This window comes from Hippichthys cyanospilos, chromosome 12 (assembly GCF_059441005.1).
Source record: "Hippichthys cyanospilos isolate Australia breed blue-spotted pipefish chromosome 12, RoL_Hcya_1.0, whole genome shotgun sequence".
In the NCBI taxonomy this organism is placed as follows: domain Eukaryota; kingdom Metazoa; phylum Chordata; class Actinopteri; order Syngnathiformes; family Syngnathidae; genus Hippichthys; species Hippichthys cyanospilos.
Window position 1 is genome coordinate 13,929,503 of NC_142380.1, and position 24,179 is coordinate 13,953,681.

Sequence of the window (24,179 nt, forward strand, 5' to 3'; positions counted from 1 at the left end):
AACACCAAAAAAAAGACATACAAATAATTGAAATACCTGAGTGGAAAGGCACCAAACTGCCTTATCTGGAGTAAATGACACAGAATATTCAGTGAAGATACTTCACTATTACTAATACTGAAGTCTATGACTAAACATGCAGGCATGTTCAATGTGTTGAAGACAGGATGTTGCTGTAGGCAGCCAATTAAAAAGTTTTACATAAAAAAAAGTTTTTAAATTCAAAAACTTCCATATGCCATGTTCTGTGTAAATATCTGATGTTACAACTTATAGTTTGATGGGGTTCTGTTGTGACGAAAAATGTTTTTTTCCTCATTTTTTGCTGGTGCGGCTTATAAACCTGTACATCTTACAGTCCAGAAAATACTGTACACCAATGAAGAAGAGTTAATCATTTTTGCACAATCTGACAGTATGAGTGCTCGCTGCCACCCACCGTAGTGAGTCACATACGCCCATCTCAGAGGACCCCACCCTCCTATTTGAGAAGGACTGCTTTAAAACAATGATCTAATAGGGTGATTACTCCAGTCTGGAATTGTGTGAAATGCCCTTTGTGTCTCATAGAGAATTTTAATTTAAAAAAGGGGGCTTGCAACACCATTGACCTCTGCAAGCTACACCCCAAGATAGAAAGATTTGTCCTCTGTCATACACCCTGTGCCCCTCATTTATTACCTATGTATTTTAGTTTGAAGTCAAATGTTAACCCAGCTGTTGAGGATCAGGCAACCCCCCTTCAGCAGGTCAGCAGAGAGCTTATCAACCTTCATGCTGGTAGCCGCTAGCAACCGGCTCACCTTGACAATCAATGGGGACTTCATTAGGTTAATCCAACACAATCTCACATTTGATACAACAGCTACATTTAAAAACACACACACGCACGCGGCAGAGTTTTTGTTTCCAAAAACAAAAACTGCGTGAGAAGAATGAGTTTTAAGGTAGACAATGCACTATTAAAGAGTAATATGTGATGTTATCAGCAATTTTAAGCATATGCAATGTTGATTACAACTATCATGTAAATACAATTTTAAAGACAACTGGTAAAGTTGTTTATTGATAACAGTTCTCACCATTGCATTTTGTAGAATTTTACAACTGAAGAGGACATTGAACATATTTTACAAAATAATGCAATGTGTTATTGCACATATGAAAGACAACTGTAACTGAATGTAGATTATTTAATAGGAGAAAATGCAGAGACATATCATTGTTTCTAACATACAATACTGCAGAGCATAGTTGTTCGCGTTGAAAGAAGGCGGAGGTGATGAATGATGGCCTAAGACTGACAGGGATTCCACAAGTCTTTAGAAATTGAAGAATTATTGAAGAATTATTGTGGAGCCCTCCAAAGGTATCTTTTTGTCAACTCTCTCGTAGCACCTTTGATTACGGTGAGTGACTTTCCGTCGCAGAAGTGTTCATGAGGGCCTGGTACTCCCTCTGGTGGTCAACAAGGCGCCGAAATACTTTATACTTCCTTTGGTAAAATCTACAAAAGAGTTTACATTTATTCCACATTTGCTAGTTTAACTTCAGCAAATCATTGATGATTGTTTTTTATAATGCATGCCTATTGTGACAAGTGAATTTATGGTTTCCTATGTTAACATGTCAAAATGTCAATCAATAAGACGTAATAAGGAAGAAAGAGAGAAGTTGACCTTACCTCTGAAGGCTGTGATCAGGGGCAACAACTTTTCCCACTTTAGCCATTTTCGCCATCGCCTCCTTAAGTAGTCATAAAAACGTAAAATATCCCTTAATAAATAACGTCGTACACTTTGAGGCCAGCCATGATCCAGCTGTAGAAAGAATTGGGCTAAAGTGGTTTTGATGCAGCTCAGCTCATAACTTATGCAGTGCATGGCCTCTCTGCACTCTAAAGCTGCGAAATCCAGTGGCTCAGACACAACAACTGCCTGCTGCTAGTCTTTGGATGGGGGGGCTTGACAGGTGCGGCCTAGTCCAAACAACAATGTCTTATTTTTAGTGTATATGGCTTAGAGGCTCATCATTCTCTGGTGTGATGCTGCCAGATCACAAGGGATGATAACTGGGCAGAAGATTATTTCTCATCTTAAATCTTAAGCAGACCGTGCAGAGGTCTGACTTTCTTCCGTAAAAATAGGTGAAAAACTTGTAATGTGGAATGCAATATTTGTGTTTAAGGTCGGACCAGCAGATGAACGTGGTTAGCCACTGCTTCCATGACTGGAGCAGATAACAACATAAGGTACTAGTCACGCAAGGAAATAACATCCAAGAAAAAGCTAACAGGTAAATAATGAAGGAAAGATAAATGAAAGATGAAAATGTGAATGTGTGTGCATGTTATCCACCTGTATAGTGCCATGGTCCTGGGATGCGCACGCACCAAGAACTGCAGCACCAACCAATACAGCCTCTGTCTGTTCTGGCAACACCACAGGCAACCCTTAATATGATCAAAGTGGTTATGTTACCATTGTAAAATGAATAAGAACATAACATGTGTCCTGTACACTCTTTTCACAGTTAGAATGTAATCAATAAATAGTTTCTGATTTTAAGCTTACGCAAAAATAAAGGAATGAATGTCACTGTCTCAATGCTTTTGGAGGGGTGTGTATGTCGTTTTAGCGATAGTGAGTTTTGAAATAGACAGTAGCATATCATGATCCCTTGTTTGTAATTTGTACCTGTTGCATTGGCGTGAGTCTGCACAAACAGGCTGTTCTTGCTCAAGCCTCCACATAGGAAAATGGTTTTAATGTCATGCCCAGCTTCTTTCATGGCTTCTAGTATATGTAGTGTACCAAGCTGAAAACAGAGAAGGAGCCAGTGAGGGAAAAAGAGGTGCATACTCATGGAAAAATATACAGAGGTATTTCATTTAAACACAAACCCGAATATTGAATAATTAGTATTTGCTCAGAATGTGGTAAGAAGAAGTGTTGACTGTATGTTTGCCGAAGGGAGACTGCTACGCACAAGGAGAACTGAGCTAGTTGAATCGGTTCTGTGGAAATAATGAATAGAGCTGAGTGAACCAGTTCTTTATTAAAGAGAGTGGAAGATCCCCGATAGCTTGGGAAAGTAGTAAACCACACCCTGGTTTTTGCAAGATTGTACCACACCCTGCGAGAGTAAGGCGAATTTCTTTGTTTGAATTTGTAAACTTCATCCTGCTTGAGAAAGAAATAAAAGGCATAGAAAAGAGGATCTCTTGACTCAGGTTGTGTTATTTGTCTCCATTCTCCACTATGGAGAACTGTGACACATACAGTATACAATCAAATCGAAAGTCTCATAGGAGGCAATTTGAAACAAAATAAAAGCAGTGGACTGACCGCCAGAGCTTGTATGGTGGCCAAGTAGAGTAGAGCCAAATCATCCAGGGATTGAGAAAGAGACAGGCCAACCACCTACAAAACAGTCATCATTCAATTACACACTTTGAAATACAGCAGCGAGACCACTAAGGTTAAACTCAATGTGTTTTGGGTTGATTGTGACAAAACCTTTTTGGAGTATTTTTTCTATTCCTTTAAAATGATCTTTTGTAATCAGCCTTCCAAGAGCCATTTCACCCTAAGTGTGTGTGCCACCCCAAGTCACCCTTCATTGAGAGGTTGTGACACCCTGCCCACCCATACAAAAAATTCTGGCTACGCTCCTGGAGTGGTGCACTATTAAATCTTTTTTTTTTCCCCTCAAACCATGTTACAGACTTTACGAAGAAACCTGGGAACCATTTCAAATGGTCATCTCACAATATATACAGTGTGTCATTAGGTATTACCACAGACAAAAGTATAATCTTTCCTGTAAGATGGAACTCACCATGCCCTTCAGGGTGGGATCAGCCAGCGGTGACCTGTTCCCGTGAAAGTCTGGCCACACATGAAGACTTGAGCCCAGCAAGTCAACAGCCGAGCATGTTGAAGCCATTAGACGTAGGTGGCTGTTAAGGTAGCCGTAGATGTCGTTGCCTGTTGTTTGACAACTGAAAAAAAAAAAAAAAAAAACATATTTGGGATCATGGTTGCGAAGTACAGCCATTAGCTAACTAGTTTTAGTAGCAAAATATTGCTATACATTTTGTATAGCAAAATATATATAACAAACCGAACAGTATTGTGTGTCAGTTAATTAACAATGACAGCTGTCTCCCAGTGTTTTTGAAGAGCAAAATCCTGAATGAATCAAACTAACCTCTGCTGCGCCTTCTCCTGTAGCTGTGTGTAAGCGGCATGACCCTTCACCATGTGGTCAATCTGAAGGAGGTCATGCATGGAAAACATCAAATGACCACAACAAAACATGCGCACTTTTTGGATTAGTGATGCATTGTATGTATCCCACCTCAACATCATTAAAAAGCAAAAAGATTAGGTGCACCCTGGCAATGCAATATGAAAAACAAAAATGCATTCAAAATTCTCATGGGGGAATTTCACAAAATTTAACATTGTATTCATCCTTGGCTGTATTTTATTTGAGAGAATACATTGCATTGGAATTTATCAGTTGGGCTTGATTTGTGACTAATATCTGGGCTTGTCTTACATACAAGTATCCCCAAATGAGAATACACTGACCAGACGTCCCGTGGCGCTCTGTCCTCCCTCATTTAGCCACACGTCTGGTACCATGGCGGACAGGCACGGACCCCACACTCCAGGCACAAACAGTGGCTGCTTACTAATCTGGTCAAAGTTTTAGTCAATCATTAGTTTATGACAACAACACATGACTAGAAAACATGCTTTCACGTTTACAGAAACACAAGAGACTTTCAATCATTTTTATTTGATCTATGTCAGTGGTCAAATCCGCATAAACTGGCTGGCAGCGCTGTCATTCTTTTTGTAAATTTGACCCTCATGTGTTCAGTCATAAGCACAATACTCTGATTGAATTGCTTTTTTGGTTTATTTTTTAGAAAATATAATAATAATAATAACAACTTTCAAAGACATAGCAAACAGGAACTACTCCAAGAGTGTGTTATAGCTAAAGAAAAAAATGTGCATCGGGGTACACAAATGAGAGCATTTGTGTAAATAAATCAACTGTACTCACCGCCATGTGACATGATGAAGTCCCACAAATCATGGCCGTGCGTGTTGTGATCGGATGGCCCTCACATGGCAGCTGAAAGCCTTTTACATCTGCTCCTATCACACCTGGGGAGGCAAAGCAAAAAACTGATCCCTCTGTGTGAAAAAGAAACAACTACTGTAACATTCTTTTGATGCAAACCCTATTTTTTTCTGCACATGCCCAGTAGGGAACAAAATGCTTTTAAAGTGTGGTTTCCAGAGGTATGAGCTAATCTAATTTAATGGTTTTAATGTTGTGACAAAAACAGTACGTTTTTCTTTTCAAATTAAGTACAGATTAATCGGAACACGAAGCAAGCCATTGTTTAAATGTGTTTTAGGGACATAATTGCAATGAATTGTATTATTGTTTTCCACTATCTTTCAAAATACTGTACTCAATATTAGATTTCTCTGTAAGATATACAATTTATACTGGTTAGGGGATATTTGGTCGAAGAAATATTATAAATAAATATTATACCATTGAAAAAAAAAAGAGAGCCACCGTTCCAGTTGACTAAAGAAAGAGCTGATGTTAAAAAAAATAATGTTCTATATGAGATACCAAGGCCTCCAGCGTGAGCATCAATGAGCGAAGCCCCCACTGCTGTTCCTGGATCTAGACCCAAATCTGCTGCTGCCTGCTGGGTCAGGCCAGCTCCCAGAGGACTCCCAGGAGAACACGTCATGTTGCCTGAAACATAAATCATTTATAATGGGCAATATGCATGACAGCTCATGACTTATCCGGTGGAAAAAAAGATGTGCAAGCTTCCGGTTTTCATTTACCTGCTGCCAGGATGCCATCTAGAGGAAAACTAACCGCATTCTTTATAATTATGTGAATGTGGGTTTTAGTCATAGGTATATTCAGTAGCTTGATGGTATCTGCTTTTCAAAGTGCAAATGTCATTTGAAGTTGTGACGTTTTAAAGAAAAAACTTCTAGCTCCTCCAGCCAACTCTGTAGAGTGGCCCTTTCGAGTTCAGCTTTTTATTTGAACACATTTACCAGCGAGCTTGAACGACAAAGTTCAAATACGATTGCGACATTGAAGATTTTTTCTGTATTTATCCTTGCCCAGCTCCCCAACCGGCAAAGCCATGAAACATTTTTTCACTCTCTCGCTACAATCAAGCAATGTCAGGCACCCCGTCAGGAAACTAAATGGGAACATTTATCCTCATTCTGCGTTTTAAATGAAACTATATTCAAAACAATTCTATTTAATGGTTTTACAATTTTTTTTCCCAATGTACCTATTTTGGAAAAGTTGCTCTCAGTGAGATCCTCCAGTCCTATTGAAGTCCAAAAACTGATGTCCCATCCTTCTGGGGGGCAATATGTCCATTTACAAACCAGAGTGCAAAGGGATCTGTTAAACAGGGAAGAAAATAGCATTTGCATCAAATGAAACCGTTTGTTACAAACATTGAATATGCTGTTTATACAGTAAGATAACTCCACTGTGTAAAGTTAGTTTGCTGATGTTTCAGCAATTTATTTGTATCCTGCTAGTTCATAAACTATTGAAGGACACATATTTGCTTGCTTACAATGTTGCAAAATACTGCCTACTACATAATCACGTGTTCAGTATAGAGACATTCATGTACTGTATGCGTCAATCACATCTGCATGTAAAGTATTCATCTTAGGTTGTGTTTTTGTTTTGTTTTTTTTTGCCTGTGTGCTGCTGTTGTTTACGATATGTCTCCTTAAAAATAAAATTTCCCAAATGCAGAACTAATAAAGGGTCAATACGTTCTTCAATTCGATCATAAATCTATCTAATCAGAAGATTATTATTGCGGCATAAGAAACCTGGTCAGTGAGCCGGTGGCTTTCCATGAGAGAAAGTCTGGGAGGTCAAAAAAATGAGCAGCTTTGTTCCAGCAGCTTTCCCTTAAGTTCTGCAGAGGTGAAAAGAAAAAAATCAAATTTTAAAACCCCAAAAGTCACACACAACCGCGTGGGAACAAAAACATTGCACCTGTGCTCACCTCTCACCTCTTTGAGCCAGAGTAGTTTAGGTGGTTGCATCTCTGGTGACATGACCCCTCCGACCCGACTCAGGACGCTGTGGCCTGTGCTTGTGATACGGGCGGCCTGCTCAGCAGCACGATGGTCCATCCACATCACCACATTTCTTTCATTGTTTCCTGGATGAGGAAGAAAGTCGGTCACAGCGGCAGTAGTATTACTTTATTAGGAGGACTTTATTAGTGTGATCTTTCCAACATTTTATGTTTATTTATGAAATCAATTTGGGTGGTATGATGACATTACTTGAAACATATATTTGCCTACTTACTTTCTTGCCTGCTTTCCTTGACTGAGATTGTTGTAATAATTAATATTGCATTAACAAGTAGTATATTTCCCGGTGAATGTAGTTAAGACAACAAAGACCTTTTACCTTTTACCCTGACCTGTTACTTTTTTGCCAAATTCATAGTGTCATGCTTAACAGTTGAACATTTTGTGCGTCCGTTTATTTTGAACAAAGACTAAGACTTTGCTGGAAATGTAATTTTGTACTTTTGTTGATTTAATACAAATGAATCCCAAATTCAGATTGTTTTGTTTTATATTGAACATTAATATTTACTTTTGTCAGAACAAAAGCTTTATTTTAAAATGATCCATCATTTGTATATTTAAGTATCAAAGTATTAGCGGTATCTGTTTATTTGGTATCTATTTATCTGTTTATTTGGTATACTTAAGAGGTTGCTATAGTGCACGTACTGGTATCGGTTTGAAAAAAAAAAAAAGTGGTATCAAGTTTCAAACTTTTCGCCCCCACAGTCCTGCTCAAGTTTATGGCAATTGTTTGCTGACCAGCAAGCGTTTGTCCAGCAGATGGAGCTACGATGCGTGATGACAAACATTGGAATAGCCATCACGTTAAATGTGATTGGGTGAAATGATGAAATTACCATCCTGATTGACTGCTACAGGTTGGAAGCTTTGATCCAACACCACAAGGGAACATGTAGCATCGAAACCGATTCCTCTGACCTGCTTCTTTTTCACTCCCCGTGTCACTTCCTGACCACAAAAAAAACACACAGTATTGCCATTTGTATGGATGACTAAGTATGCCAAAATATTTTTTTTTTAAAAAGTATACGATTCAACACATAAACAAATGTTGTGACAATGTATATGTTTGCTGTATTATTGAATTTCAACATGTTTTATTTCAATATTCATGCATTTGTTTCAAAATGTATTTGTCATTTTTCATACGTATGTTTCCCTGTGCCTCAAGAGATTATAGTACGAGCCAGTCAATCCCTCTTTTCATACAATTGAGCGCTTGTCTAGGGGGCGCTATTTAGGCATTTCCTGCTTGGTTGTCCTCGTGTAGCTCGTTCCTACCTTGACAACAGCGCAGCATTTCTCCCAGATCTGACAGGAAGACTGCACATAATGGTCAGTGTGAGGTTCCCAGATGCTAATGGGTTCCTGAGCAGCGGTCTTCAAATGACCATCTCTGGTCACTAGAGCAGCCCTCACACTGGCAGTGCCCACATCAACTCCGACGTAGAAGACTTCAGCCATGAGAGGGAAAACCGGCTGCTAGCCCTGGGCAGACATTCGGAACCAGGCGGTAACACGTTTAGTGCAAACATTCGAGCAGAATATACACATATATATAAACAGCAGACCCAAATTACGCATTTCTACGAGGCATGTGCTTGAAATGAATGCGACGAAAAAATAAGAAGCCTTTCGGTGCAGCGGCGACAGGAACAAATAAGATACACGCAAGTTTGCAAGTTTAAATTATATTTTAAATTATGCACCAAGAGCAGACACAACATTCCTGAACTCACGCAGTGACAGAAACCCAAGTTTTCGCCTTCTCGCTCCAGAAGAATGCACTTTGTGCGAGCGACGCGCTTGGAAAACGGAAAGAGAAAACGTCCAAAATGTATCATTTGCGTTTCTCAATGGGCGTGACAAAGTCATGGGGGAAATCAAGTCCATACTCTATGTGTGCCCCCAATGTCGATAGCAACAATTTATGGTTATGGATAAAGATTTCGCCTCAAGTTTAAATTGTTTTGAATATGAATGGTCTATAAAATCGAAGTCATATAGTGTTGTGTTCATTTCATTAGTCTGTTGCGTGTGGTGAGAAGTAATCAGAACTTTGCTCAACTGATAAACCAACAATAAGACCATACTGTGGTAAAAACTGAGCAAAACAGTACATATATATATATATATATATATATATATATATATATATATATATATATATATATATATATATATATATATATACATACACACACAATGTGAGTGCAAGCGATACACTGTAATAGGTCTACAAGTTGTACACATTTGCAGTATTTTGACCAATTTTGGGTCATTTTATTTCACATCAGTCTCACAGTGTTTTAGCCAAGGGGTGGCTCGTTCCTGGTAGTGCACTAACTAAGCTGGCCATGCCATGTTGAAATGTGACATGCTGGCACCATCTGGGTGCAATCTCAGCTCCATGTTGTCTTCTTTCAATGCTTTCCCTTGGATTTAAAATGCTTTTGATGTAAAGATCAAAGAATTGGACCAAATACCCCATGGGGTTAAATTGTAACACATGTAATTTCTTCAGTGTTGTGAAGACGGGGTGTACTCACTTTTTTTGTACTGCTCCATACCAATGCCAGCCGCTGATCAAAGCTGCCAGGAAAGCAATTGCAAAATTCTGGACACAATCATTGATTTTTTTTTTTATTTTTTTTTTTTGGGGGGGGGGGGGGGGTGCAAATGCTGAAACACTGCAGACCTTGTTATCAATTCAACCAGCACCTATTTACATGTGACAGCATTTGTTGCTTAACAAGATAATGAACTCAGGAAATTTTACATTTACGGTTGCTGTGACTCAAGTGCAGGGCCCATTTGTACATTTCTGTTTTGGCTTTTGAGTAATACTTTGATGCTTTACTCAGTAATGTTTGCTCTTTCTTCATCTCCAAGCTGATATGGGGAAGGTCAGAGCTGCATCTGTTTACTGACCACTGTCAGAAACCAGGCTCACAGCAAGACTTTCCGACTCGAAATATATTTTTCAAACCATGGTGCTGCTAGGCAGGTTCCAAGAGTATATTGGATGGATTTCCCTGCTTTGGTTTTCTGGAGCTCATCGCTGCGTTTCAGCTAGCGGGCGTTCTTGTCGCGCACCAAGTCTAAATGGAGGTTATGTTGTTCCTCAACAAGACACATATTCGCATGGAATCGTGTTGTCTTACGCTTGTGAAGATGGATTCAAACCAGCAGTGGAGGGCTGGTGGGCAACGACAACATGCAGCAATGGTAAATGGTCCACTCAACCACAATGTATTGGTAAGTGTTGGACTTGTATATAAGAGGGAAGAAATGTGCTGACACGCTCCATTTAATTTTTCTTTTATTTTTTTATGGGCTAATTGAGTCAAGTCATAACTTAAAAAATTTTAAAACATGTGTTTTAGACTATGTGAAATATTGTGTGTCTACATATAGATAAATAAATAAATAAATACAAAAAAGAAAAAAATGTGTGTATGTATATATATATATATATATATATATATATATATTAATTACTTATCTACTTATCTTTTAATTCTTATCTACTGATGATTAAATAAAAACTAAAAATGTATTTTTATTTTAGTCATATCTGCATTTGAAATGCATCAACTAACTGAAATAAATTCATTTCAAATTAACAAATGCATGTGAAATAAAATATGTCAATGTTTTGTTTACAATAAATTCTATTAAGCTAAATACATTTAAAATCATTGTAAAATGTAAAATATTTTAATATTTTTCAGTTACAAAAAAAATCAACCCATTAATTATAGTCTGTAAATATATTAAAAAAAGAGTACTTTTAATAGATATGTATACTTACATTAATTCTAAGTAATTCGCCAAATATTGACGAAAATAAATACATTGTTAATCTTTGTTCATGTAAAAATAAATATAACAATTATACTGCACTCAACGTTATGCAGATGAGTAGATTAGTCAGTAGTTTATACTTCCCAAGACATATTGGACATGAGTCACGAGTGCAGCTAATATTAAAAAGAATTCATAGACTGTACGATCATAATAAAAGTTACTATATAAGGTTTAATGCTGCTTTTTTTTTTCATTTGTGTCCCCCAGATGTCAAAAATTGCGCTCCACCAAGCATCCCTCATGCAAAATACACTTCAAGCTCGATGGGTTGGTATGAAAACGGCTACGTAATAAGGATAACATGTGATGCCGGTTATTCAAGCAAACACTGGGATGCTACAGCTCAATGTGTTAACGGCACGTGGCTCTCTGTACCAGTCTGTGAGCGTAAGTTAGTCTGCTTTTTTAAAACATCCCGTCATATTACCTTGTATACTGCAGATATCTTCTATCGAGCTTTTTTTACGCAGGAAATAACCAGGCATGTGACGAGCCCCCTAAAATTCCCCACGCCGTCATCATAAATCAGGGCCCTCGCCAGGATGTGTATGCTGCTGATACTGAAATACTGTACGAATGTGAAGGTGGATACGATATAGAGGGAAAACATAAAAAGTCTATTTTTTGCATCAGTGGAACCTGGTCGGTTGCACCTCCCTGCAGTAAGTAAAATAAAGTGAATGAACCATTAACTTCGATCATTGTATAAACTCTTATCCTGCGTGATTATTTTGCAGTTGAAGAAACAAAGCCAACTACTGGTGGCTCCACAACATCTACTGGCAGGGAGACAGGGCCTACGGGTGGAGGTATGGACATGGTCAAATTTGTTGGTACCGTTCTGTTAAGGGCTGTGCACGACAATCAGTAAAATAACTCAAAATAGACAAATAATATTGCTTTTTACAGTCCAAAACAGTTACTGTAAAAAAAAAAAAAAAAACACTGTAAACTGTAACCAAAACCAAGCCTTGTCGTCATAGTTTTGACAACAAAAGAATTTAAGTCCTTCCAACTCAAGTGATCATTGTGGATTTTTCTCCCTTTCATCAGTTTTGTACATACATGTATTTACTTCAACATTCAACATATTAAATATGACATATTAAATATGACACAGTTTATGTTTTTATGTTGTCGCTATTTCAATCCAGGGAGAAGACCAGGTAGTGGAGACAGCGGGTCTGGAAGAGGAAACACTGGAGGTAGGTTCAAGTATGTAGTGTCTATGTCAAGCGTGTAGTGTGTGTGTCTCTCTATACGCTGTATATATATTAGACTCTAATATTACTATTACTCTAATAATTAGAGTAATAGTCCAGTCAGTCAATCCAAGCTACTTTTTTTCAAGTGTTTCACTTAAAAAGCGTCTAAAAATGGCTGGTATTTAATTACTTTAGGTACAGTAATTGATCATGAACAGTAGTACCTATAGTGACATAGTGATTGATTACTTTAGTATCTAAAATAATTGATTACTATTTATATACCTGATGTAATGGATATTAATGGATATTAATACTTATCTAAAGTAATTGACTAATGCTTAATTACCTACAGTAAATAATTGTATCAAAATGTCCTCATATTAGCAACTTAAGTATGTAAGCCATGATTTAAGTTGTTTTCAAATAATGAAAATAAAAGTTAGAGGGTGTTTCCAAACATTTCAGTGTATTTGTAAAGCAACATGGGCCTACTAAACATGTTTTTAAATGACAAAAAAATAAGTTTTAATTATGGCGTGGTCACTCGATTTTGCAGGATCATCAACCAACACCGGTTCTACTGATCCACGAGTTACGACTAGTACGTATTCATTCATGATCTATTGGTTTCCTAAGTTTTTGATGGTATGTTTGACACCGTTTTTGTTTTCCCATTTCAGTTGACCAATGTGGAGCAATGCCCATTGTCACTGATGGGGAGATTGTGGAAAAGGATCCTATGTTTTTGAGATACCAATGTCGCAGTTTCTACAAACAAGTTGGTCCAGAGAAAGTGTTCTGCTACACTAACGGCCAGTGGTCAACATCACCAACTTGTAAAGGTAAAGCTATTGAAACCAACAAAATAAAAACAAGAGGAGAACGCCTGTCTTTTTGCTTCCTGCGTACAGCCACCTACTGTTCTGTGGATACCGATCAATACACTCAGTTAAAATTCAGCGGAGTAAAATTTATAAACGATGGGGAGACGGTGAGACTGGAATGTGTCAAACTGGACCACTGGTTGACGAATCATTATTCGGAGGTACGATGCAACAACGGAAGGATAACGTTAGGCAAGTGTAAGTTGAAATCAATGGTTGACAATTCTTTCAAGTGCCACACACAACTGTGCAATGAAACAAATGCGTGGCCTTGACAAAAACATCAGTTACTTACATCTTTTTATGATTGTTTCAGGTTGTAATTGGTGGGAGCTGAAGTTTGTAAGTGGCATTATTTTTTTCTCTATACAATGTTAGTTTTGCTTTTTTATTGTGACTGACGAAATCCTGGTTTTTCCTTCAGAATTCATGCTAAAGGGGCAAGATTGAAGATGCTTCCCACAAGAGCTCTTGGGTTACTGTAGACAAGTCCTCCTCTTATATGTTTTGTTTTATTGAAAGCCGAATTAATATCTTTTGTTTACTTGCTTTTCGCTCACATCAACAACATGGTGTGTGTGATGTTTGATGGAATGTGGTGAATAAAGCCTGACGTATAACGCAAGGGTCACAATGTGGTACTCCTGTGTTTTGAGCCATCAACCTTTGATCCATGAAGTTGAATGCTGCAGAGATGACACTGAACAGAATTGTTTAACTGTAGTCATGAGACTTGAAGATGCAGTTGTTTGAATGGAATGCGCTACATAAATTAGAGATTTCACATCCTATTTAATAATTTAACACAGTAAATATGGAGGCTGTCAACTGTTTCACATTTGGAGATAAGCTTGTTGACTGTGCTGAACAAGCGACAGAAAGTGCATGACGTTTTGCAAAATTTGGGCCCAAATCAAATCAGGTGTAAATGTTAAAGTTTCATTTGAAACGTGAATTATTAATTTTCATGCAAATGCAGTGTTAGATTGACTAGAATTCAAACTCCTAACTAAATTTACTCTAATATGTGTGTTTGTAAAATATGAATATAGAAGCATATTAATAGAGAATGTGAAGGAATAAAATGCACTAAGAATAGGGGCCTTTTGAGTGACATCACAAGCTCAGATTATTAGAGGGCTGATTGGTCAGTTAGCACACAGCGAGGACGTCTCATCCTTTAAGTTCCTTGTAAGGGCTTTGTATTTGTGACATACATTTTGGCTCTCGACACAAAGCAAAAAAGACAACCCGAAAGCACTTGTCCGTCAAGGTAGCACTGTATTAGCATGGGACTGTTTTTTGAACCAATCATATGTCACGTGTTCTCACAGGGCCAGTGAATTGGACCTTCATGAAATCAGTATTTTTATACACTGGTTACTGTTAATCTCCATTTTTTCTCCACTTCACCCAAGTGTATATGAAGCCCACTAAGTAGCATAAACACTCAAGTCTAGGTAATACTGTTATTATTAGTGCCTGTAACAATAAGTTCCTTCGATTCCGCTTTAATTTAGAAGACTGTCCCTGTTTCACCGGTGACTTGGGTCAGTGTGAGAGATGTTCTGCACGGCGGAAGTGGAATCCAAACCGAGCAGCGTTCCCAGGTACGCCTGCTCTCGGGTGTCGAGCACCTGATCGGGCCTCACGGGGGGGACGGCGGTGGCCGACTGGGGCGCCAGGGCGTACTTCTCTAAAAATGCGAGCTCTGAGCTCTGGTAGCCCGAATTCGGCTGCGGCTCTACAGCGTGCATGCTCACGTGAGCGTCCAGTTGACCCTGCCTGGGCCTACCCACCATCTGGACGGAATGTAAAGTATCAGGCGCACAGACGTCCGTAGCTGTCGACTTGGGTCCTGAACTAAAAGGATCCGGGCCCATCTTGTCCTGGCCCAGGCTACCACCAAGTGGCTGCTCGAGAAAGCGGCTGCTGTGGACATGGTCCACGTGATACTTAAGCTTGTCTTTTCTCTTGAAGGCAGCGTTGCACTGTTGGCAGTTGAAAGGACGGACATCCGAGTGTATCACCATGTGCTTAGTCAGGGTCTTCTTGATCCGAAACGTCTGGTGGCACTCTGGACAACTGAAGGGTTTTTCACCTTTCACGGAAATGTCAAACAAATGACAAAAATTCATATACTTTTTGGTGTAGTGTTGCGCCAAATACTGGAACCGATACCAAACTTAAATTTTTAGTACCATCAAGTGCTGGTAATCGACAATAATCAATAAAATGCAGTGATGGCGCAGGTGCATGGGTTATTACTAGCTTTGTTGGACAGAAAAGCCAAAACCTAAACTTGCAAATACGCTCAACTCGGGACAAAAAAAAAAAAGGGAATCATTGACTCAAACCCAACAACAACACTAAGAGTCCACACGGTGGCGCCAAAGTAACATTGCATCACAATACTGAACACGAAACAGCTATTGGATTTTTGTCAGTGAATATTGAAGGATTAAATGATAGGATGAGAACATTTTAAACCAATAAAGGGGAGCTTCACTGTGCTTAAAAAAAAAAAAAAATTAACTATACATTTCTGGAATTCATAAATAAACAAAGACACCTCATATGTGTCCCATGGTGGTAAACTTAGATTAACACAAGTACCTGAGTGAGTCCTGAAGTGCATTTCCAAACTGGATTTTCCCTTGAATTCTTTCTTGCAAACCTCACATTGATGTGTGGCTGTTTTATACCTGCAAGAATAGAAACTTAATCTAGTTTCTTTTTTTTCCCACCCCATATTGAGGCGAGAATAAAATTGTTAAAACCACATAAACTACATATATATATCAACAACATACTTTTGCCACATTTTCTCTCCCAAATGAACACTCCTGTAGTGGACCGCTAGATGATCCTGGCGCCGGAAGCACTTCCCGCATTCCTCACACTGATGTGCTTTTTCCCCTGAAATAAAATAGATACACTGTACTTGTAGAGTTACACACAGGTGTGCCTTGAGATACAAGTGACTCAAGTCCGATTCTTTTCTCTGACTCCCGAACAAGAATTCCAGGTACGCTGGCTGTATGGTTGTAGTGGAATCAGGTCACTTCACAAAAAGCATTCTAGCCTGCAACTATTTATCGCCACTCCCAAAGAACTCAGAGATGATAAATTATGTTTTTGAAACAACCACATGACTTCAGTCTACTAGCTTAACGTTGAAAAACAATGCAAAACATTTGCCTGTGTCAAAGCAGACTATGATTTGTATGTTCCACACGGAAGGTGTGCTGGACTTGAGCATTTACGGTACCTCCGTGTCGACTCTTCAAGCCCCTTAAAAACTCAAGAAATATAGCATGTTTTATAAAGTGCCTACATTTTCTCTTTCAGGTCCACAATAAGAAAATAAGAGTCCAAGCATGCATTATTTCCATATGTGGGGAATGAGTGCGCTAACTTTGAATCGCTAGGCTAACTCTAGCGATAACAACAATGACAGGAATGACTGGAACAACGGTGAAATTACTGTATATGACATATTACCAATCTCAGCAATCATAGAATGCACACCTGATGTATTCTTATGATCTTGATCAGGTCCACAACAGCCTTATTATTTCGTCCACAAACATGTTTCTAACGCTTGGTAACCTTCAGACTTTCTCTACTTTAAAAAAAAAAATGTCCGAACATGAGAGATCCCTATATATTAAGATGCAGATAATTTGGGGGGCATAGATACCAGCAAACATGGGGAGCACATTATAAACATGAAGTGAGGAAAAAAATGCTTTTACAGGGCGATTTTAATTAACACATTTTTGTTTGAGTGTCTAATGCTTGAGAAATTATGGTTATATTATAGATTACAGAAGTGGTGAAAATCTTCATCATGTGAGTTTCTGTCTGTATAACTGTATTGCATACAGAACCCCAGGCGGCCAAGGTGCATTTAACCAGAAGGAATAGCACATTGTCGATTGAGTTGACACAAAAAATGTGGCAAAACTGTTTACTTTGTTAGAGTAAGGACATAATTAAATAAAATGTATTTTTTCAGAAAATGCAATACTTACAAAATGCTATTGGTCAAATTAAACTTATCTCAAGTTACGACTGTAAAAACCTGGATCGCTCAAATCTCAAGGCACCACTCATTTGGTCACTTTTGATTTTAAGATCACTTTGTGGCAATGACAAATCCTTCTACTGCAATGTTGTGAGAATCATGATTACGTTTAGAGTATTTGAGCGTTAAAGAGGATTGTACCAGAGTGTGTTTTCTGATGTTTGGTCAGGTGATCGTGGCGTACAAAGGTCTTCCCACATTCGTCGCACTCGTAACGCCTGTCGTTGTGGTGCATTCTTAAGTGGAGCCTGTCAACATAGAGAATTGCAAGAAAATGTATTCCAAGCAATAGTCAGAAAGCTCAGATGTCCTTTGACTAACCTATATGAGCTCTTGTGGCGGAAACTTTGGCCACAGACACCACACAGGTGAGGCTTCTCGCCACTGTGAATCCGCATGTGCTCCCGCAACGACGTTCTAACAGGAGAAAAATCAGAGCATCGTTCGGAAAACGTTCTCACGGACAGAGTGAGGAAGATTCTTTCGCACCTTTCCCTTACTGCTTTTCCACACACGAAGCATGTCCACTTTCTTTTCCCTCCGTGCGTGCATTCGATGTGCCGCCTCCTGTTCCCGGTGTCATTAAAATTTCTTCCGCAAATCTCACAAGGAAAAGGTCCTAGAAAAAGAAAACATTTGTGTTTTTTAAATGAATATATGGATAATGGAGGGGAGGGGGTGATATAGATCTATGTAAAAACCCTTTTTATTATATTTTTTTTATTTGTGCTAAATTATCTTTCAATGATCAATACTCAAAGCAGTTTAATGTATGCAAAATATTTTTTCTTATTCGTAATGAGTTCTTTTTACAACAAATAATTTGCTACAATAATTTAATGAAGTAAATTAAAAGCTGTAATATTTGAATTGTTTTCAGTTGTATGATTTTTTTACCTTTTTAAAAAATTTTTATTTTAAAAACAGATGGGCCAACTCACACAAGACTAATTTTAAAAAAATTATAATGAAATATTAAGTCAAGCTAATTTCTAAATATTTTTATTATTTAACATTTACAAAAATATCAGTACTAACTTCAATGCTCTTATTAAATAATAAAAATACTTTAAATATCCTTAATAAATACGGTATGTTTTATTTGAAGTATTTTCCCATTTTTTATAAATATTTTCATGATTTATGATTAATGGGGACATTTAATGAAATATATTTAAAAATGTATAATTAAATGCTTTATTTTGAATGTTCCTTTGTTATTGAATTACTTATTAGTAACCTTTTCCAATTTCAAAACCATATTTTTACCATTTACAAGTCCAGGCATTAAATCCCAGATACTTTATATTTTTTCAATTATTGTTTATTAAGTGTTTGGCTGAAAGTGGGGTTTAAAAATGCCTGGGACTAAATTACTTAAGTACTAATCATTTCAACTAGGTACTGAAGTAATTAATTCCGTCGAGTACTAAGTACTAAATTAATTGATATATTACTTTTATTATTACCCCTTACTTTTGGTACTTATTTGGTACTTATGGTAATTTAAAACCAAAGTAATCAAATATCTTGGTATTTTAATACTCAAAGTAATTGCTTACTTTAGTACCTAGTGCAGTGGTTCTTAACCTGGGTTCAATCGAACCCTAGGGGTTCGGTGGAGCCTGTGCCGCAGAGATCCATCCCTCAGTCTAAGAAATCTTATTTTATTTTTTACTAAAGAAGGGTTCGGTGAATGAGCATATGAAACTGATGGGGTTCGGTGCCTCCAACAAGGTTAAGAACCACTGACCTACTGTAAATGATTACTTTAGAACCTAATAAATTTAGCACCAGCCATTTTTAGACTCCTTTAGCCCAACACTTGAAAATAATAGAAAAAAAACAAGTGCCTGGGGTTCAATGGACACTTAAACACATAATGTATCTTTCGAATTGAATAAGATATTTCCATTTGAACGAATTAACCAATCTGTTTAATGTCTAACTAAAATTGTTACATGAAGTGGATGTCACTGTTTTTGTTTTAGTCAGTGGTTTATTACCATGCATCTTTTCTAAGTAAGACAGGTCAAAGTGGAAAAACCTTACTTAAAAACTGCTTGTGCTATTGATAGAGGAAGTTTTAACTGTGGTTTAATCCTAAACGAGTCTAAACCAGTTTCCAAGTCATTGAAAATATTTCTTAAGCCTCTAAAAACGGTTTAAAGTTACTCAGAATGAATAAGCAAATTATCCTGATAAAACAAGGGGAATTTTACTGCTACTGCTCACCCAGGTGGTACTTTTCTTGGTGCTTGAGCCTGGCAAATCGGGACCTGAAGTATTCGTCACAAAAAGTGCATTTGAATGGCCGGTCTTGGGTATGCAGGATCATGTGCTCCTGCAAATGAGTCCTGCGCGTAAAAGACTTCAGACAAATCTGGTTCGGCAAGACAAGCAAAAGATGATAAGTCATTTCATGTCAGTTTGGGTCTTTACCCAAATGATAAAGAATACAAGCAGCCCTCACAGGACATTTCCAGCCTTCACTCTTCTTCTTCCTCTTACTGACAAACTCTTGGAGGTGTTCCGGGTGGAACCTGGCAGGAAAGAGGAGAGCAAAATGTCAACCCACATATTACCCGCATAATATTTAACAGAATGCAATTGCTTATGCATCAGTGTTGCTGGCATTTTGTGGCTTTCATTACACTATTAGCATAATTTCAGTATCTGTGACAGGGCTTGGCACTCCCCTCCGAATAGAGAGGAATACTCTAAACCAGGGGTCGCCAACCCAATTTACCCCCACCCAATAAAAAATCTCTAGCACCGACCGGTCCGTGGTGATAAAAAGGTTGGGAACCAAAAGTTTATTACAAGTAATTGCTCATGACAATGTCTGAAACTTAAGGGAACCCAGTCTCACCTTCTGACATGCTTGGCCAGCGTTTTCGTACTTGCGTGGAGTTTATTACAGAAGGTACATTTGTGCTCTTTCATCTGGAAGGGAGCGTTGCTGGCATGCTTCTTCTTGTGAACTGTCAAGTTGGACTTGGTGGAGTAGCGCTGCAGGCAGACATCACACTGGAAGGGCTTCTCTTTTGTGTGCACTCTGGTGTGACTCTCGTACTTCCCTGGTAGGTAGGCATCGGAATCACCAATTAAGAAAGTAGTAAAACAAAGTTCTAATTTGGTCCATGAAATTGTATCATTTTATTCGCAACAGTTAACTCTATCCAATTGGTAGCATTTGTTTTGGTTGTACTGCTTGTTGAGTTTGTCTAGTCAGATTTCAACCTCTATGTGTTGTCAGGGCAGTGTTATCTTCTGCAAGGTGACAGCCTATTAACATGTAACTTCACCAACAGTGGTGTAAATCCATTTTCAATTCATATCTCACAAATGCAATCTTAATCAGACAAACCATATTTAGATTAGTGGTGGTGCATAAAACTTAAATGTTGTAAAGATAATTTTAGCTTTTACGTCCCCATCTTTAACCAATCAGATTTCAATCCTAACTAGCAGGCCAAAAATATCACTATTTTCTTATCCTCATTGGTTGGTCAGGGTGAAATTGTTCAACCAGCCAAACTCAAATAAGAGTGGCTTGTCAATATTAACACATTTATAATCAGCATCTCTAGTGCATATGATGGATTTTATTTCAATGTTTTATGTGTTTTGTCATGTTTGAAATACTATGTACTTCTCAATCTTTGCACATTTTCATCAGTTATCTTCATATACGTGCAGCAAGGTGGAAAAGTGGTTAGCAAGTCCCCCTCACAGTTCAGAGTTCAATGGAAGCTTGCTCTGGTCTTTCTGTGTGGAGTTTGCCTGTTGTCCCCGTGCCAGTGTGGGTTGTCTCTGGGGACTCTGGCTTCCTCCCACATTCAAAGAGCATACATTGTAGGTGTATTGGACACTGTAAATTGTCCTTAGGTGTGATTGGGTGCGTGAATGGTTCAACCCTGTGTGCCCTGCAATCGGCTGGCAACCAGTTCAGGGTGTCTCCCGCCTACTGCTGTAGACAGCTGGAATAGGCACCAGCAAGCCAGCGACCCTAGTGAGGACAAGCGGCGATAGATTGATGGTTGGCTCTTTGAACATGTGTTTATTTAGAAAAAAAGCTCTGAATTCCCTTTAGAGTTTTTGATAAATCAAATGATTCCTTCTACGGGGGACCGTTTAACGTGGTTTAGATAAGTGCAAAAATAATGTACCACCTCTGACGAAAGAGCAGAGAAAAAACGTCTCCATTCTCACCTGCTCGATCAAAGGTCTTGTCACATTGGGGGCATTTGAGAATCTTCCTTCTTGCAATGTGGATGATGACAGGAGCCAGACCTTCGGGATATACGACACCAAGGGCTGGTGCTTTACCACCCACATCACTTGGGCCTTCTTCATCCTCCTCACCCAAAATATCTTCAACGTGTGATGATTTCGCTTCGTCCACTACTAGGTTGTATTCTGTTGCTTCTTCTTCATTCCACCTTTCTTCAAACTGCCCCTTCGGCGATGGAGTTAATTCTGTTTCCTCTGTATTGTTTGTGCACTCCATATGGTCTTTCTTATACTTGGTCGGAGGTTTCCTTCTTCGTGCAGATCTCCGCATGGTTGCCACCTTATCACCACACTTTGCCTGGCTTTTACTTGGAGTTTGTGGCAGAGCATCACTCAGACTCTGGTCCTGTGGTGAGGTTTCTTTGCAAAACTGCTGATCAAAAGAGCCTTGAGTGGCTATCAGTGAATCTGTCTCATCGCCACTTATACGGTTGTTGTTTGGCACTTCCTCACACAGCAGCTTTAACACATCCATCATGTCCAGGAAGCGCGCCGCTTCAGTTACAGCCCGGAGCTCCGTCTCAGCAATAACGCACTCTGATGTGTACAGCAAGGCAAGCAGGTGTTGGAAAACAGAGTCCTCCACGTGATCCAGAGTCACACTGGTCATGGCTGGGTTCTTTGATAGTTCAGCGTGGAAATAACTACTCCCGTGGGCCAATACCACTTTATGGGCACCGTACAGCTTCCCACCCACGGACACGGACACATCGCAGAACCTCTGCCGAGTACGATCCTCGTTCAAGAAGTTTAGGAGGTTGCAACTGTGATGCTCCATGGTCAAATGCCGAGTTTGTGGGACAGTTCGTCGAGCACTTGCAGAGCTGGTTGAGGAGCCAGGTGTTGTTGAATATTTTTTCATGACACCGCTTTGCCCACTGTACTGGTGTAGGTGGAAAAAAAATCACTTGTTCTTTTCTTCACTGGAGTGTTTGAGTTCAAATGAATTAATCCTGAAATTAAAGCCCAACAGAGAAAGCATTTAAACATCTTAAACAAGGGGTGTCTAAACCTAGTCCTCGAGATCCCATGGTTTCTTCCCCTGACACACCTGATTCAAATGATCAGGTTATCAAGCTTCTGCTGTGAGCTTGTTGATGAGCTGATGATGTCAATCAAGTGTGTCAAGAAAAAAAACTTAGAAAACATGCAGGATACCAGCCCTTGAGGACCGTGGTTGGACATCCCTGTCTTACACAAACACACAAGAATATTGACACCCAGGAATATAATGGAGGAGTTTTATACTACTAAAAAAAAAATAAAAAAAATAGGCAATTAAAATAACAGTAATAGAGCAATAAGGGCAACAAACCACTAATGAATGAATAGACTTACATTGTCAACATATTATGGAGTAGATGGAGTGGACGAAACTGTATAGATATGAGGATGATATATCAAAATATCATGTAGTGGAAAATATGACAGCTTTCCTGCACTGTGCAGGGTTTGTAAGGCGCATGTGTGCATGCAATAAAGTGACTTGGTGATGAGGCAGATGACACATACTCCCTTTAGCTGTTACAGAGCAGATTTAAAAAAATCTACACACCTTTGTTCAAATGCCATTTTGTGAAACAAAAGAGAGAGCTAAATAATTAAAAATAGACATTTTAATGTTAAAAGTGGACTTTTTACATAAACATGGTACAGTATACCTTACGCAACTGTCCTCACGTAGACTCCGTTGCACAGTGCTGCATAAATCGAATTTGATCATGCACTTCAGACAAAAATGTATCAAATTGTACACATGAAAAGCATGCTTGGGAAGTTAGTAGACTATACTTACAGGAACAAGGACCGGCGTTTTGCTAGAAGAGTGTCTCAGCTGCATTATTCTGATGCAGAAATCTGCCATTGACGTTAACCCAACACTGCTGTGTTATATTATGAAATCAAGTCCGTCGTAAAGCCTTAATACAGCAATTTTTTTGGTTAAATGAACGAGCTGCGGTTGTACATTCGCTCTCCACCTCAAGGACCCCTAACATGCTACCAGCCAAGGAACGCACAGGCCCCCCTCTGAAAAGGAGATGTTGACAAACGACATCATTGCTCTTATGCATACTAGCGTTTGAATCGAGACTTTTTTTTTCCCTCCCAATATCATACCTCGAATATGTGAGCTGTTTTCACAAACATGTGTGAACCCCGGCCAAAAACGCCTGCTGTGGTAAAAAAAAAACAAACAAGCGAAGTAATAATAATTTTCTGTACGTCTGAAACACCCTCCTTCCAGTTTACGGAGGTCGCAATAAACGGCTCACCAATTGTTTGGTCAAGCATTGTGACTAGTGACGATTATGTGTTTAATGCGTCTAAATATGTAATGAACTATAGAATGCAATAAACAATCAGACATGTTAATTTAATCGCGAAACGCAAACTACAGGCGGGGTTAACTAAAAAGCGGAAACGAAATATTCCACTTCCGGTACTGCGGAATCTCGGGTAATGTAGTCGAAACGTAAATATTAAAAGGCTCACTTTGACAAGACGTCTTTGTTATATTTAACCATACGTTATGCATTTATATAGCTTAAACTATATTAGAATATTATATTATGGTAATTAAAGAACACAAAGCTTCAGTTTACACAAGTTAGACATTACG

General features: G+C 38.7%; 3 protein-coding genes across 7 annotated transcripts; 1 reads left to right on the plus strand and 2 right to left on the minus strand.

The window, feature by feature from the left end:
• Window positions 1-1,179: 1,179 nt before the first annotated feature.
• Window positions 1,180-15,849, minus strand: fggy (FGGY carbohydrate kinase domain containing). Of its 3 annotated transcripts, none has more exons than XM_088429467.1 (16): window positions 15,790-15,849; window positions 8,493-8,699; window positions 8,048-8,159; window positions 7,116-7,267; window positions 6,930-7,018; window positions 6,365-6,480; window positions 5,671-5,799; window positions 5,083-5,186; window positions 4,599-4,706; window positions 4,213-4,274; window positions 3,841-4,003; window positions 3,348-3,422; window positions 2,697-2,817; window positions 2,358-2,452; window positions 1,685-1,746; window positions 1,180-1,507 (listed from the first exon to the last, which is right to left on the minus strand). In XM_088429467.1, the coding sequence occupies exons 2-16, from the start codon at window positions 8,673-8,675 to the stop codon at window positions 1,405-1,407; spliced, it is 1,674 nt and encodes a 557-aa protein (XP_088285593.1). In that variant the 5' UTR covers window positions 8,676-8,699; window positions 15,790-15,849; the 3' UTR covers window positions 1,180-1,404. The 3 variants fall into 3 exon arrangements, with proteins under 3 accessions (XP_088285593.1, XP_088285592.1, XP_088285591.1); XM_088429466.1 differs by lacking the exon at window positions 15,790-15,849 and adding an exon at window positions 9,761-9,778; XM_088429465.1 differs by lacking the exon at window positions 15,790-15,849 and adding an exon at window positions 8,951-9,018.
• LOC148414992 (complement factor H-related protein 1-like) lies at window positions 9,931-13,798 on the plus strand. 2 transcript variants are annotated; one of them, XM_088429469.1, is made up of 10 exons: window positions 9,931-10,469; window positions 11,289-11,468; window positions 11,552-11,743; window positions 11,819-11,890; window positions 12,236-12,286; window positions 12,846-12,890; window positions 12,970-13,131; window positions 13,201-13,365; window positions 13,490-13,515; window positions 13,598-13,798. In XM_088429469.1, exons 1-10 carry the CDS (start codon window positions 10,202-10,204, stop codon window positions 13,607-13,609), a joined length of 1,173 nt encoding a protein of 390 aa, XP_088285595.1. In that variant the 5' UTR covers window positions 9,931-10,201; the 3' UTR covers window positions 13,610-13,798. The 2 variants fall into 2 exon arrangements, with proteins under 2 accessions (XP_088285595.1, XP_088285594.1); XM_088429468.1 differs by having other exon boundaries at window positions 9,933-10,469; window positions 13,201-13,371.
• On the minus strand, window positions 13,988-23,967 carry zbtb41 (zinc finger and BTB domain containing 41). 2 transcript variants are annotated; one of them, XM_088429462.1, is made up of 12 exons: window positions 23,678-23,967; window positions 23,355-23,587; window positions 21,479-22,512; window positions 20,136-20,343; window positions 19,737-19,806; window positions 19,499-19,646; window positions 17,753-17,882; window positions 17,585-17,680; window positions 17,405-17,511; window positions 15,987-16,092; window positions 15,790-15,878; window positions 13,988-15,274 (listed from the first exon to the last, which is right to left on the minus strand). In XM_088429462.1, exons 3-12 carry the CDS (start codon window positions 22,419-22,421, stop codon window positions 14,709-14,711), a joined length of 2,463 nt encoding a protein of 820 aa, XP_088285588.1. In that variant the 5' UTR covers window positions 22,422-22,512; window positions 23,355-23,587; window positions 23,678-23,967; the 3' UTR covers window positions 13,988-14,708. The 2 variants fall into 2 exon arrangements, with proteins under 2 accessions (XP_088285588.1, XP_088285589.1); XM_088429463.1 differs by having other exon boundaries at window positions 23,355-23,733; window positions 23,833-23,921.
• Between the last annotated feature and the right edge of the window lie 212 nt (window positions 23,968-24,179).

Bases quoted from the DNA above. Each gene is read 5' to 3' on its own strand.
- zbtb41 (XM_088429462.1), bottom strand. From the start codon at position 22,421: ATGAAAAAATATTCAACAACACCTGGCTCCTCAACCAGCTCTGCAAGT. The intron at 19,807-20,135 runs GTGAGACTGGGT...CTTTCCTGCCAG, and splicing joins CTGGCCAAGCATGTCAGAAG to GTTCCACCCGGAACACCTCC. The intron at 19,647-19,736 runs GTGAGGGCTGCT...TTGCCGAACCAG, and splicing joins GTGAAGGCTGGAAATGTCCT to ATTTGTCTGAAGTCTTTTAC.
- fggy (XM_088429467.1), bottom strand. From the start codon at position 8,675: ATGGCTGAAGTCTTCTACGTCGGAGTTGATGTGGGCACTGCCAGTGTG. The intron at 4,275-4,598 runs GTCAGTGTATTC...GACCTCCTTCAG, and splicing joins AGAGCGCCACGGGACGTCTG to ATTGACCACATGGTGAAGGG. The intron at 1,508-1,684 runs GTAAGGTCAACT...ACTCTTTTGTAG, and splicing joins CCTGATCACAGCCTTCAGAG to ATTTTACCAAAGGAAGTATA.
- LOC148414992 (XM_088429468.1), top strand. From the start codon at position 10,202: ATGGTGCTGCTAGGCAGGTTCCAAGAGTATATTGGATGGATTTCCCTG. The intron at 11,891-12,235 runs GTATGGACATGG...ATTTCAATCCAG, and splicing joins GACAGGGCCTACGGGTGGAG to GGAGAAGACCAGGTAGTGGA. The intron at 12,287-12,845 runs GTAGGTTCAAGT...TCGATTTTGCAG, and splicing joins TGGAAGAGGAAACACTGGAG to GATCATCAACCAACACCGGT.